General features: G+C 40.5%; 2 protein-coding genes across 13 annotated transcripts in view; one reads left to right on the forward strand and one right to left on the reverse strand.

Moving 5' to 3' along the window:
• CCDC191 (coiled-coil domain containing 191) overlaps positions 1–12,947 on the reverse strand; it is an 88,046-nt gene extending 75,099 nt beyond the window's left edge. For 3 of the 7 annotated variants that reach the window (XM_043474901.1, XM_043474897.1, XM_043474899.1), the window contains exons 1-4: positions 12,698–12,947; positions 10,524–10,562; positions 4,747–4,888; positions 60–203 (exon numbers count right to left, since the gene is read on the reverse strand). In XM_043474901.1, coding sequence (XP_043330836.1) covers positions 60–203; positions 4,747–4,888; positions 10,524–10,562; positions 12,698–12,790 — 418 coding nt within the window. In that variant the 5' untranslated portion in view covers positions 12,791–12,947. Of the gene's footprint in view, positions 1–59; positions 204–4,746; positions 4,889–10,523; positions 10,563–12,697 lie in introns of those variants that run through there. The other 4 variants (XM_043474903.1, XM_043474896.1, XM_043474898.1 and 1 more) reach the window with 2 other exon arrangements.
• A 93-nt stretch (positions 12,948–13,040) lies between these two features.
• The window catches only part of QTRT2 (queuine tRNA-ribosyltransferase accessory subunit 2), a 39,530-nt gene continuing 37,939 nt past the window's right edge, over positions 13,041–14,631 (forward strand). For all 6 annotated transcript variants that reach the window (XM_043474908.1, XM_043474910.1, XM_043474907.1 and 3 more), the window contains exon 1: positions 13,041–13,187. The gene's annotated coding sequence lies outside the window, so the exon portion shown is untranslated. The remainder of the gene's footprint in view (positions 13,188–14,631) is intronic.

Raw genomic sequence — 14,631 nt, forward strand, 5'->3', positions numbered from 1 at the left:
AAAGATTTCTTGGAACCATCATTGATGTTAAAGCTTAGAATAATCAGGTAAGTTCTTACCATCAAACCTGTCATATTTCAAATGTCCATTGGCTTCTGGCACAGGAGGGACACTGGACACAGTGTCTTTAGCATCATTGTCCCCATCACTTGCTAGTTCTTGCTTAAGTTTGGTGTCTAACCAGGCACTGACCAATTCCTGAGCTATCAATAAGACAAAAACATCTTTTTAATATTTCGGTTACTTCAGAGACTTTCTTCATTTGCTATCTTCATTCATTCAATAAATGTTACTTGAGCATTATCATGTGTCAAGTACTGCTCTAGATACTGGGAGTATAGCAGTGAACAAAACAGGAAAAATGAAACCTACCACCTTGAAGCTTACATTCTAACTGGGGAAGAGAGACAATGAACAAGTAAGTCAGAAAGACAGAGCAGGAGAAGGAGAAATGGTGTACAAGAAATGGAAGGCAGGTGTTGATAGTTTTAAATTAATTGGGTGGTCAAAGAAGGCCTCACTGGGAAGACATTTGAGCAAAGAAGGGAAGGAGGTGAGGGAGTGAGCCATATGGCTATGTAAGGGAACATGATTCCATGCAGAGAAAAAAACAAGTGCAAAGTCCCTAAGGCTGGAGAGTGTTTAGGGTACTGGAGAAATAGCATGAAGGTGGAATGGCTGGAGGAATGAGTGAAGTGAGGGTTGTTGGAGATGAGGTGGAAGAAGTATCACAGGAATCAGGGTTGGAGCAGTGGTTTTAGATCCAGGGTGAACTTGCCTCCCCGTGAACATCTGGCAGTAACTGGAGCCATTTTTGCTTATTACAAGTTATATGCAGAGTACATCATGAGAAATGCTGGGCTGGATGAAGCACAAGCTAGACTCAAGATTGCAGGGAGAAATATCAATAACCTCAGATATGCAGATGACACCACCCTTATGGCAGAAAGTGAAGAAGAACTAAAGAGCCTCTTGATGAAAGTGAAAGAGGAGAGTGAAAAAGTTGGCTTACAACTCAAAAGTCAGGAAACTAAGGACCATGGCATCTGGTCCCATCACTTCATGGCAAATAGATGGGAAACAGTGGAAACAGTGACAGACTTTATTTTCTTGGGCTCCAAAATCACTGCAGATGGTGATTGCAGCCATGAAATAAAAAGATGCTTGCTCCTTGGAAGAAAAGTTATGACCAACCTAGACAGCATATTAAAAAGCAGAGACATTACTTTGCCAACAAAGGTCTGTCTAGTCAAGGCTATGGTTTTTCCAGTAGTCATGTATGGATGTGAGAGATGGACTATAGAGAAAGCTGAGCACCAAAGAATTGATGCTTTTTGAACTGTGGTATTGGAGAAGACTCTTGAGAGTCCCTTGGATTGCAAGGAGATCCAACCAGTCCATCCTAAAGGAAATCAGTCCTGAATATTCATTGGAAGGGCTGATGCAGAAGCTGAAACTCCAATAATCTGGCCACCTGATGTGAAGAACTGACTTATTTGAAAAGACTCTGATGCTGAGAAAGATTGAAGGTGGGAGCAGAAGGGGACTACAGAGGATGAGATGGTGAGATGGCATCACCAACTCAATGAGCATGAGTCTGAGTAAACACTGGGAGTTGGTGATGGACAGGGAGGCCTGGCATGCTGCAGTCCATGGGATCGCAAAGAGTCAGACATGACTGAGTGACTGAACTGAACTGACAACTGGGGGAGGCCAGGGATGCCAATGAACACCCTACAGTGCACAGTACAGCCCTAACACAAAAATTACCTGGCCCAAAATATCAACAGTGCTAAGGTTGAAAACCCTTTTTTCCTATGTCTTGACATCATTTGATGTACTTGGGCTTTTACTCTGTGTGTAATGGGAAGTCACAGAAGGTTTTTAAGCAAAGAGGTAACATATTTTAAGAGCATCACTCTGACTGCTAGGTTACAACAGACTGTAGGGGGACAAGCACAAAAGCAGGAGACACCAGTTGGGATACAAATATCCAGGAGAGAGGTGATGGTGCCTAGACCTGAGGTGGTAGTATTAAACATGCTCAGATTCTAGAAAATAATGTTTTGAGGTGAAGGTGACATGATTTGCTGATGGACTGAATTTGGGATATGAGAGAAAGAAACCTATACATTTTTTGGCCTAAGCAACTACAGGATGAAGATGTCATTTACCAAGACAGGGAACAAAAAGGGAGCAGTAGATCTGAATGGAAGATGAGGAATTCAGCTTTAGATGAGTTAGGTATGAGATGCTTATGAAATGTTCAAATAGGGATTCAAGAAGGTATTGGCTATATTATCTGGGTTGCAAGGGACAGAACCAAGCTGAAGAAATAAACGTAGGTGTTGTCAGCATACAGATACTATGTAGAGACAGAAGAGGATGAGATTGCCAAAGGAGGAAGGTGGATAGGGAACTGGTGCAAGGACTAAGCCCCGAGGAACTCTAGCTTCTAAGGGTTGAACAGCTAAGGCAGAACCAGGCAAGCCAACTAGGAACGAGAGACCCAAATTGAGGGAGGAGAAAAACTGGAGGGCGATATTTTGGAAGCCAACTTCCATTTGCATTTCTTTCTTAGTGACATCCAGAAAATCTTCTTAAATGTAGGGGCATGAGAGAAAATTTAGCATTAACTTCATTATCATTACAATACAGCTCTTGCAGAGAGGGTAAGGGGATCTTCAAAGAAGAAAAATGTCCATTTTAGCATTCTTCATCATGGTTATTATCATTATTGCACACCTTTAAGGGAAGGGAGTGCTTCCAAATATTAAATGATGCTAAAAGACATTTAACATAGAAAGGAAGGCATGAAATGTAAAGTAGAAAAAAATGAATCAAAGTGGTAGAAACTAAGTGTATAACGTATACTAGCAACAGACACTACTGGCTTTCAGAGGAAAGTAGAGAAGTGGAGCAGGACATTTATATATACAATAATCTATGTGTAAAATAATTTGCATCTACTAAATCCCATTCATTAGTAAGGAGAGATTTACAATGAAGTGCTCCAAAAAGACAATGAAAGAGAAGGAGACTCTTGGAGGGTTCAACTGTAGGAACACTTCACATTGGATCAGAGGCTTGAAGCCCACCCTAAAGTAGAGTTTCTCAAAGTGTGTTCCCCAGATTACTAGTTCTTACTGAATATTAACAGACGGTTGATGAGAGAGGCAAAAAAAAGGATATAAACCTTTTAAAACCATGTTTTATTCATCCACTAATAGTCTCTAAAGTTTCTCAGGATATTAACATGTATTTCAAGATAAAAAAAGTCCAGGTCTAAAAAGCTTGGGAAATGGGGTAAGTAAACTTTTTTTTTTTAAATGCAGGACTTCTTGGAAATCTTGAGTGACTAAAGTATATTGTGTATTTCTATTGGTAAGGTAGGAGAATGCATAGGGTAAGACATAGCTTTGCCCATTTCTGAATATATCTCCTTTCTCCAGTACCACCAACTACCCAAGACCAAGTGCCATTAGAGCACACACAGACCACTGTAACGGTTTCTCACTAGTCTCCTTTTTCCCGCCCTGTAATTCAGTCTTCATATATTAAGAAAAGGTCCTACTGTACCTCTGCTTAAAGCCCTTCAAAGATGTTAAAATAATAATTAATAAAAAAAAAACTCTTCAATGATATCTGCTCATACTCAGAATAAACTCTAAATTCTTTTCCCAGGCCTAGAAGGCCCTTCTGCAAGTTTTCTCCATTGGGAAGCTCCAGCAACACTGGTCTTCCTTCAGTCCCTCAAGCACACCAAACCTGTACTTTAACTCTTAATGTGACCTTTCCCAATGCCCGGGATGCTCTTCCGCCATCATAGCTCGCATGGCTCTTTCTTGTTATTTAGGTCCAAACTCAGATGACCTATCACTATCTGACTTTTTGTTTTTCATTTTCTTTATTCCCATTCTAGAATGCATACTCCATGAAAGCAAGAACTTCACCCTTTGTTCATAACTTGCTCTTCCAAAGCCTAAAATAGTACCTGGCACAGAGTAACAATTTATTTTTATTTATTTATTTTAACATTTTATTTATTTATTTTTCCATTTATTTTTATTAGTTGGAGGCTAATTACTTTACAATATTGTAGTGGTTTTTGCCATATATTGACATGAATCAGCCATGGATTTCCATGTGTTCCTCACCAGAGTAACAATTTAATGTATAGGTTGAATAAATGAAGAAATAATCTGAAAAACTGGAGACATAAATAATTCAAATGAAAACTGGCTTCCAGGATATGGCACTCTGACTTTCCTCCTACCTCAAGGGCCTCTCCTTTCCAGTCAGCTTTGCTGGTCCCTCTTGATCTCTTCATCCCCAAACAGTGGAGTTCCCTAGGGCATCAGTAACTACAATACTGATTCCAGAGGAGTAAACACTTTCTCCTTTCCTAAGGAACAAAGCTGATTTATAAACTTGTGATCAATTTATCTGGATGATACCAGATCAAGTTAACAAGCTGCCCTTGCTACCACAAGATCAGTATCTTATACTTACTAGATAACTGTGTTATGTCAAAACTGCCTCTGGATGTGGTTCTATTTCAAGAGACAGAACAGGCCTTAAATATAACCTTACTTGAAATACTGGAAGTAATTCCAGAGTAAATTAGCTTTAGGAAAGTAGAAGCAAACAAAAATTAAGAACAAGAGAAAGAAACACTTTCGTTCTGTACTCTGAAATTCATTATGAGTTATGCTTTATTAAGTTGTACTCCCAATGTATTCTTACCTTCTGTGTAGACTTCTTCATGATCTTCTATTTGCTCAGGTGTTTCCAAATCTACAAGTTGGCCCCAAAGCCTTCTGGATAAATCTGAATTTCCAGCAGAAAATACTTGAGAAACTGCAAATTCAGATGCTTTCTCCACTCTCTTTAAAAGAAAAAAAAAAAAAATCCACCAAGATGACAACTTTCTTCAGGGTTAGAAGATTTCTCTCCTATTCAAGATTCTGATTTTCTACCAACTACCAAGATACTTTCTTTTTTCCATTCTAAAAGATACTTTGAGGTTTAAACATCCACCCCAAATAATTTCACTCATTAAACATGAAATTAATTGCAGCATTTTACCAAGTTTTAACAGGTGTTTATGAAGTTTATATTTGAACAAAAGGGTGTTTAAGCTTTAGATGACTTTTGTTTAGAGCATTAGTCATGGGATCCTGACACCGGGATATTTAAAAAAGTATACAATAGCTTATTATTAATAGTTTCCATGCCACTAGTACTTGCATATGAATGTGAACCAGAAGCAGGTAGCTACACTTCAAATTCCTACACCTGAAAGAAACTTCCCATATATATATCAGGCAAACTAATAAAATTGGGATAAAGGGTCACTGAACTGTAGTAATTCAGAATGTTAACTCAACAGTGAAAATCTAGTAAAAACATGGCCAAATTCACAGAAATGGGGGAGGGGTTGGCAGAGGTGGGCAAACTCTTGACATTTTGGTTTACCTGCATGCTCAAAACTTGTCATAGGCTTGATCTTTTAAATTATTAAGGATTTCATATGCTAAGTCTGAATTAGAAGCAGAGGAATAAAGTTGGAACATCAAGGTAACTTGAAAAAGAGGTCAAAACAGAACATATGGGATAAAATATGAATCAGAATAAAAATGGTCTAACCAGGCAGAGAATCAAGAAAGTATCCTTGACCTTCATGAGGTCACTCTGGAGAGATGTGTTCTCTTTCAGAGCCTCCAACATGCCCAAGTCAATGCTGTTGTTATATATCCTTTACTTAAGGGTCATGATATGCTTGGTACCTAGTCCTTCCTTTTAAGGTCCTTAAATTCTAAGGCAGAGAGATAAATTTCACATATACTGTATGTGTCTGCATGTGTATACATACATAGACACATATTTGTAAATAATGTACAAGTAAATAGATCAACTCTAATTTTTTAAAACCAAGATCCACAAACAAAATATAAAGAACAAAAACAGGGCTGTAGATATAGTTCTTCAGGCTGTGGGTGAAAGAAATAACTTTCCATGACACATCATCTCACCTGAGTTGGAATCTGCAGATTCTTAGGACAAAAAGAGATTGGATACAGAAGGAAGACTGATTTTGGTACTAAAGAAGGGCAGAGTCTGGTACTGACAAGTCAGGGAGTAAAGAGAAATGTGTGCTTGGCTCTAAGAAAGAAAATGTTTGGGCTATCACTTAAAATGAAGCTTTGGGGGGAAAAATGCTAGATGATAGTAAGGATTAGAAATAATCTCTGTAATTCCTTGTTTTAAAACATTACATCCTTACCATTTTTTTTTTTTTTTTTCAATTTAAATACATAAGAGACTGGAGAGGTCTCATGTGTCTATTTAGCAACTTTTTTTTTTTTTTTTAAACAAGTTGATTAAAGGCTAACTCTGTTCCCAGGACTGTGGACAACAAGGGGGAAACAAAACTAAAAGCTTCTGTTACCAGAGTTCACTTTAGTTTTGGTTACATGTGCCATGTGTGCAATAAACAACTTAAGAACAGTCTTAAGCAATACAAGGTGATTAAAAAAACTGAACATCTTCAAAAGTTTCTTACTCATTGACTATGCTATAGGGATGTAAATTGTAAAGGAACTGTCTCGGTGAGTCCTATGATCATATAAATGTTTAACATGTGCTCCTTATGTCCCATGGCACACACTGATTACATTACCCACTACAGACCCTGTGTAGCCTGTTGCCATTGATGCAGAAATGGCAGCTCTATAATGCACTCCTTCATTTCCTCAAGGCTGGCAGGTACATACACAAGTTTCTTGACAAACTCCCATGTGCAAACTGCATATCCATATATAATAGTCTTCTGAGTAATGTATTTTTTGAAAGTGACCAATTCTTTCTTAATCACTGTTGCTGTTGTTCAGTTGCTAAGTCATGTCCGACTCTTTGCAATTCCATGGACTACAGCATGCCAGGCTTCCCCGTCCTTCACCATCTCCAGGAACTTGCTCAAACTCATGTCCACTTAATCACTCTGCATACAAGTAAATGCTTGACACTGTATCTGTGTGTATGAATGCCAACATAACTCCAAGGAAAGGAGTATAGAATATAGGATTATGAGGGTAAGGGGAGTGAGGGGTAGTTGTTCACTGAGAGAGGTGTCTCAAGCTGAGATTTAAGGGAAAGATGTGGACTGGCCTCCTAGAGAGAGGGTATTCTGAGCTGGAGATCATCATTTAAAAAAAGCAAAAGACTTACCTGATAGAGGGGAAGGAGACTGGCCTGATAGGAGTCATGCAGTATAAGAGTAAAAGGGCTGTTACAGGGAGATTGATATTCCAGGGAGACTGACAGAGGCCCCCCTAGAATTTACTGCTTCTTCCCTGGTGACTCAGGTGGTAAAGAATATACCTGCAATGCAGGAGACCTGGTTTCTATCCTGGGATTGGGAAGATCTCCTGGAGAAGCAAATGGCAATCCACTCCAGTATTCTTGCCTGGTAAATTCCATGGACAGAGGAGCCTGGTGGGTTATAGTCTGTAAGGTCGCAGAGAGTCACGACTGAACAACTAACGCTTACTTACATGACAGCATGCAGAACTACCGAAGGTTCCAAGAGTAGAGAACTGACACAGTGGAAATGCTTAGAAAGCTCAAAGTAGCCAAATACACTGGAGTAAGAAGATGAGTCATTCTACCAAATCAGGATGAAGCTGAATTGTAAGTTGAGATGGACCGTTGCATTTGAGTGACCAGCACCAAGATACATTTCTACCAAGCATCTGCCTGATTCTAAGTGACTTTAATGTCCCTGAGAGTGACTTACCAACATTTCAGCCTCAAAGTTTGCTTGATATGTTGTATGCCAACAGCTTTCTCCTCAACTGCATTTAGCAACTCAATGACATGCTCATCCCCAACCATGTCACAAAATTTTCCATTGTTCAAATCAAATGCTGATAACCCCCTCTCCCCCCATCACTCCTATTCATCTCCTTTTTTGACTCCTCCTAATCCATACAGTGGTGTTGCACCTAACCAAGCCCCCTAGTCACCGTACACCCCCTCCTTCTCCCAACCTATGAATCCTTTACAGGGTCCCCTCCCTTTCCTACTCTGTGTGGATATTCACCTACTATCTTACATAAGCCTCAAATGTTTTGTTCCTTGCCTCTCCAATGAAAACCTTCAAGCCTGAATGAAACTGATCTACGAGTTCTTGGTATCACAAAAAATAGTGGTTCCCTGCTTTAGCCAAGTTCCAGTTCTACTGAGTGATCTTTGTTTTCTGCCCTGAGGGAAGTCCTTTTACCATCTTCAGCACGTTCCACGTCCTTCCCACATATGTCCCCCTCTTCCATTTTGAACGAGTGGCCCACTCAAGTGGATTTGGAAGTCTTAGTCTAGAGTTGTAACTGTTTAAGGTATACTCAGAGTTTGATAATATTAGGGAACAGACAAGAAGACAGAGAAGCAAACAGAAAGGTATTAAGAGAAACCAGAGGAAACAGTGTCACAAAAAGATAATGGAGGAGAGAATTTCTAGCATAAAGAAGTGATAACTGTATCAAATAACCTTAAAAAGCTAAAAGGACAAGGAAGAGACCACTGTATTTAGTCAGGAAGTCATTTATGACAACTTTCTGTGAATGGTAAGAACTAGAAACTGAAGGAAAATAATTGTGGACACAAGAGGACAATAAGAACACAAAAGCAAGGAGTCTAGGCTGTATTAGACTATACCAGTCCAGTCCAAAGACACTGGAAAAGAAAATGACTGCGGGATGAAGTGAAGACTAACTGATTTTTTTCAAGACAGGGATGATTTGAGGGTATAATGGAGAAAGAGCTACTGCAGAAGTTTTAGAGGAATGATAAAAATCTAACCAAGTGAAGCTAGCTGATAATTGCATGAAAGAAGAAAACAGTACAGAGCAGAATTTTATCTATTTTACTTAAATCTTCCCCTCTGGAGGAGATGGTAACTAAACACACAATCAAGCCCAGGAAAGGTTTGATACTGCAACTTTCAACTCTGACACACAAGCTGAGCTTGATGTAGTCTGGGGAGTGGACTTCCCCAAGGTTAGCCTCCACCATGGTGGACCCATCTTATTGTCTCCTAAGTCAGGCCTTCTGCAGGAGCCAGCAAGCTTCCCTGGCCCCATCTGTACGAGCGCTCCACCCCAGGGACTTCAACCACATCCTTAATTCTCCTAACAATTTCAAGTAAGTTGTTTAGCCCCCACTGAACTATAAACTGGGCTTCCCAGGTGGTGCAGTGGTAAAGAATCTGCCTGCATTGCAGGAGACTTGGGTTTGATCCCTGGGTCAGGAAGATCCCCTGGAGTAGGAAATGGCAAGCCACTTCAGTATTCTTGCCTGGAAAATTCCATGGAAAGAGGAGCCTGGCAGGCTACAGTCCAAGGGGTTGCAAAGAGCTGGACACGGCTGAAGTGACTGAGCATGCACACAGCACAGACTATAAACTCTGAAAAGGCAGAAACTGTACCTGCCCCATGCACTGTTATACCTCCAGCGCCCAACACAGTGGGCTAGTACTTAGTAGGAACGTAATAAATACTGGCTAAATATTTATAATTATTAGAAACTTAATAAATATGGTTAACCATGAAAAAATGGTTAACAATGATTATAATCGGGCCTAGGTCCCATCTGGCCTGGAGCTCATAATGGCTGTCAATTTAGATAAGTAACAGCTCTTCAAAATACTAACAGGCAGAAGGATATTTTCCCAGGAAAATACTGCATGATTTTGAAACATGTGGTGCACAAATGAGTTGAGTGTGGCAAGTTGCCAAAATGACACTTGGAGGCACCTGAAGCGGTATAACAGTACTTTCAAATAGTACTTGGTACTGAAACATACATCTCAAGCCTAGAAGAGACCTCAGAGGTTATCCAATCCAATCAGCTCCCCCACCTGACTAAATGCTCAAATATATTCCTCAACAGTCCTAACACTGAGTGACCATTTAGAATCCACTTGAATACCTCCAGTGAGAGAAAATTCACCTCTTTACAAAAGTGCCCACTCCATTTTTGGGTTGCTCCCATCATTAGAAGATTCTCACTTGTGATGCATGCACAGTTTTTATCTACTGAATTGGTCTCACAGGTCAATGTAGCTACAGCAGTATGTTCTTTCCAATTATCTGGGGAAGTCCACAATGTCCTCTCCTAAGGCATGTCCTCTCCTAAGGCATGTCCTCTCCTAAGCCATGTCCTCTCCTAAGGCTTCTCTTCCCCTGTCCTTTAATCCTCTTCATATGATCCTTGTGGCATTTGAAAGGGATGTTATCTTGTCATTCATGCTTTTATGAGAAGCAACAAAATCATGAAAATGTACTAGAGTATAAAACTAAGACTACACACACACACACACACACACACACACACACACATACACACACACTCCCATGGGAACGAAAACAGCAAAATATATGCAAAATGGAGACCTATTAGTATTCCTATTCCACATGATTATGTGTGACTCTTAATTCTCTATCTTAATTATTAAATATCCTTACCTTAATCCAGTGTTCCACATTGTCAGGGTCAAACACAGGCTGTAGATAATATATACAGAATATTAGTGCATTTATCTATCAATTTTGCCATTTTAATCTGTCCTTCTAATTAAAGCATGTGGGAAAATGTTCCTTAGTCTGTCCCCAAAGCATCATTAGGAAGTTCAGCAACAAAAAAACACAGAATGTCAGCAGCATAAAAAACATGAAGCCTTTTCTGGAACACCTTCTGACAGTTTCCACCTCTTACCGAGGTCCAGCTCCAGATTCTGATTTAATTGGTCTGGGGTAAGGCCCACGTGTACTTTTTTAAAGGGTTAAGAGCCAAGATAGAGGAATATTGCATATAATATTCCTTATAAAAACCCAAATAAGTACTGATTAGTCAGATTATTCAAGTGCCGTGAAAGTAAATCTGCTTGGAGAAAGGTGTGTGCCTTTCCTTAGGTCTCTCTTTTCAGGAATAACCTGTATTTACCAAAAGCAGGGATAATGTTTGGTCCAATAAGAACTCGGGGGTGGAGTAAGGGATAACCAATCATCTACTGTTTTACAGAGCAGAAAATGAAGCAGAAATCACATAAATTTCTACTCAGGTCAGTCAGATATTAATCTGAAATTAGAAATCAGATCTGCAGAACAACTTCTTCACTTTTTGTAACTCTCAGAAGTTTGCAGAATTCCCTCCAATAGTCACTTAACAAAGAGAGGTATTTGCTTTGCTAATAATTCAGGTGGGTTTTTAAATAAAAAAGGGGATATCTAAACTAGCATACTGACACATCGAGGAGGGAAAGGTATAAAACTATCTTCACTTACATAACACTTCCCCTTCAAAGCACCTTACAAATAACTAATTAATGCAGCTGTACTGCTGAATAATTTTGTAGCTGAAACAAAGAAACAGCTGATCCTATTCAACCACAATTGAGCCCCAAGCAGCTCAATTGTGTTTTTACCTTTCTATCCTATAGGCAGTAGCAATGAGCATCAGCAGCAAAAATTTTTCCTTTTGGGATCCCAAAATTGTCCCCAGTTTTTACCTTTCATCATCAAGTTTATAATCATAACCTATTTTGGATCCAATCTATTATAGAACCTACACAATAGAAGCAGGCGTTGTTTCCAAGTCAAATGCTCCAATCTGCACCCTCCAGCATCTGGGGCAAGATATTTACTAAGCAGAGTATGTCCAGTGCATTATTTAGCTGGTATATTTAGAATAGCCTTCAAGCACAATTGCCTAGTGGCCTCAGAAAGGCCACATGTCTACACAATAGTTTTTAAGGAGGTGTAAATTATGGGTGAAAACAGCTGTGAAGCTGCTCTGGTGCTGAAAGCTAAGATTTCCATTTGGTACTCCCATTTATTTACATGTAAAACATTTCTTTCTTTTTTTTTTTTTAATGAGTACTTTGGTATTTATTTAAAACATTTATTTCTGTGACGTTAAAAGTAGTCTGTGAAAAGCACACACCGTGTCACTGGGACTTTGCACTTGTCATTTACACGTTTCAAGTTTACAGTGGGGTTCTCAGTTTTCCATCTCTTTGGATGCTAGGGCACAAAAAAGGTGACAAATATAAAGAACATCTATTTTTTTTATTGCTGCTTGAGTTTAAAGATTTTCAAGTGAATTAAGTATTGATATATTCAACATCCACTTGCATTCCTGAGTTCATTTTACAGACTTTATGTAAAACTAGGAGAGGGAATATGAGATAGAGGATTTAAGGTGAAAATCTTATCCCTTCAATAAAGAACAGGTTCCCATGACTTGCAAAACATTAAAAAAAAAAAAGAAGAAGAAGAAGAAGAAATGAAACCTTGGGGGGACTTCCCTAAAACAGGCGTTGTGGGATGAAGGAATACCTCTAGAATTCTCTTCACTGGGATGGGTACTATTAAAGATTCTCCGGTTTTTGAGAAAAGCGTTAGATTGAAACGGTTCTTTCACGACGCTGCCATCAAAGCCGTAAGGCAACCAATCCCCCAAATCCCTAGGACCCCTTCATTAGGGCAATGCAGACACAGGGTCGGTCCTAACTAGGACCGGCCAGATAAGGATGCCCCTGAGGGAAGAGGAAGGAAGCGCAGGCAGCGCTGTAGCTGTCCTCAGGGATGGTCCCCGCCTCCCCGCCTCTTCCCACGAGCTCCCGATAGGAATGGATCACCTTGATGGGATTCGGCTTCCTTGTAAACTGTTTCCAGCGATTCAGCCCCGTCCTCTTCCTGGAGGAGGACTTGTCCTGGGGCGCCAGCAACATTTTCCAGGTTCAGGCACGGACTAAGGCCAAAGCTGAAACAACCACTCCTTTGCCTAGGCTGCCTCCGAGTCTCCGTGGGAGTTGTAGTTCCTCTGCTCACAAGGGAGGTAGGCGTGGGGCGCAGCCGAACCACCACTCCCAGGAGGCTTTGCCCAGGCGGAACGAGCCCGTTCAGTTACCCATGGCAACGGTAGCGGTTCCTCCGCCTCCCAATCACCAGTGTTCGCTTTGCAGTTACCTTTGCCTTTTCCTGGCGCCCCGTGATGACGCAGTGTTCCCTGATTGGCTCTGGCATCGGAGGCGGTGGTGCGGGCCGAGAATTTTGCGAGCTGGACACGTGGTAGCAAAGGAGAGAAACTAGGGAGTTTCAAGTTCCCTGAAGTTGGGAGGTTTGCACGTAAGTACCTCCCTTCCCTACTTCGAATGAGTGGGGGCTGCTGTGAGAGAGTCGCGTCACGTCGCGTCTCGATCCTTCCAGGTTGTGTTGCAGTAACTCTGATTGTCCTCCCGCCATGTCTTTCATTTTCGGGGTCTCGTGGTGGGTCCTGGCTCCTGTAAATCCAGCTTCTCCCAAATCGTGTGGCCTCACCTCATCTCAGAGAGAAAAGTGTCTCCTTTCAACAGGAAGGAAGGGTCTGTTTAAGGGTCAAGTTCCCATGCGGAAGTTTTTCTAGATTGTCCAGGATGCTTGGAAGGGTTGGACCGATCTCGAACACCTGAGCTAAGCACTCCGCGAAGTCTGGGGTCCCTGGAGATGGCCCATGGAGTGAAGCTAAATCCGTCGTTATTGACTGAGCCTAGGTGTTCCCGGGAACTGTCCATTCTGGGATATGTAGGTTCATAAGGCAGAGTAGAGATTTAGATCGGCAGCTTTGGACCCAGTCATTTTGTAGTCGTATGACCTTAAGAAACATGTCTGATAACTCTCGGACCCTCGGTTTACTCAAATGGGAGCAATAGTACCTAAATCATTAAGAGTGTGGTACCCAGTAAAAATCAGTGTATGCAGAGACCTCTACTTGGAAACGTAAAATAGACTTGAGATTTGTGAAAGATCAGAGAAGCTTTGCCCTCAGACTACTGCACCAATCATAGGACCTGCTCTGTAACGAGTTTTCATTGAAAGGGTGATGGTTGATTAAATTGTGCTACATCCAAGCTATGCAATATCATAGAGTAGTTAGCTTCAACGGGTAAATTAAGCTCAGTGAATGCCACCAATAACACTATAGCAAAATGGAAAATATGACTGAAAATTATGTCTTAACATTACAGTTAGTATGTAAGCATTGCATATGTTTATGGACAAGATGAGACATCTAACAGACTACCAGCCTATTAAAATACAGGTTCAAAAGGCTCTTAGTTAGCTCAGTGCACCATATTGTTTAGAAGTCCTTCACACTTTTTAATATGCACGTACAGACAGTGTAGAGTGTGTATTTGTGTGTATATTTATATATATATGCAATTTTTCTTTTGCAAAAAATATGTTCACCTAAGCTTGCTCTTTTCCCTCAACATATTGAAGTCATCTTCCCATGACAGTCTGTAGAGAATCCATTAAGAAACATTAAAAAAAAAAAAATCCCTTCTTTCATAAGGGAATAGAGGGAGGGGAGAAATATGTGACAGTGGAGGTGTTAAAACAGGTACAGTGCTGCCACAGGTGCAGGGAATCTTGGTTAGCCCTTGTAAAGGCATGACTACTTGTCCTTAAAGTGATTAAGAGTTTTTCCACTAACCATTATTTCCAAATGGCTCTTCTAATGGTTAAGACTTAACCAGGAAGTGAAGTGTGGATGTTTGTATACCAAGAAAAGCGTAACCCCAGATATCTT

The sequence above is a fragment of the Cervus canadensis genome, chromosome 7 (genome assembly GCF_019320065.1).
Source record: "Cervus canadensis isolate Bull #8, Minnesota chromosome 7, ASM1932006v1, whole genome shotgun sequence".
NCBI classification, from domain to species: domain Eukaryota; kingdom Metazoa; phylum Chordata; class Mammalia; order Artiodactyla; family Cervidae; genus Cervus; species Cervus canadensis.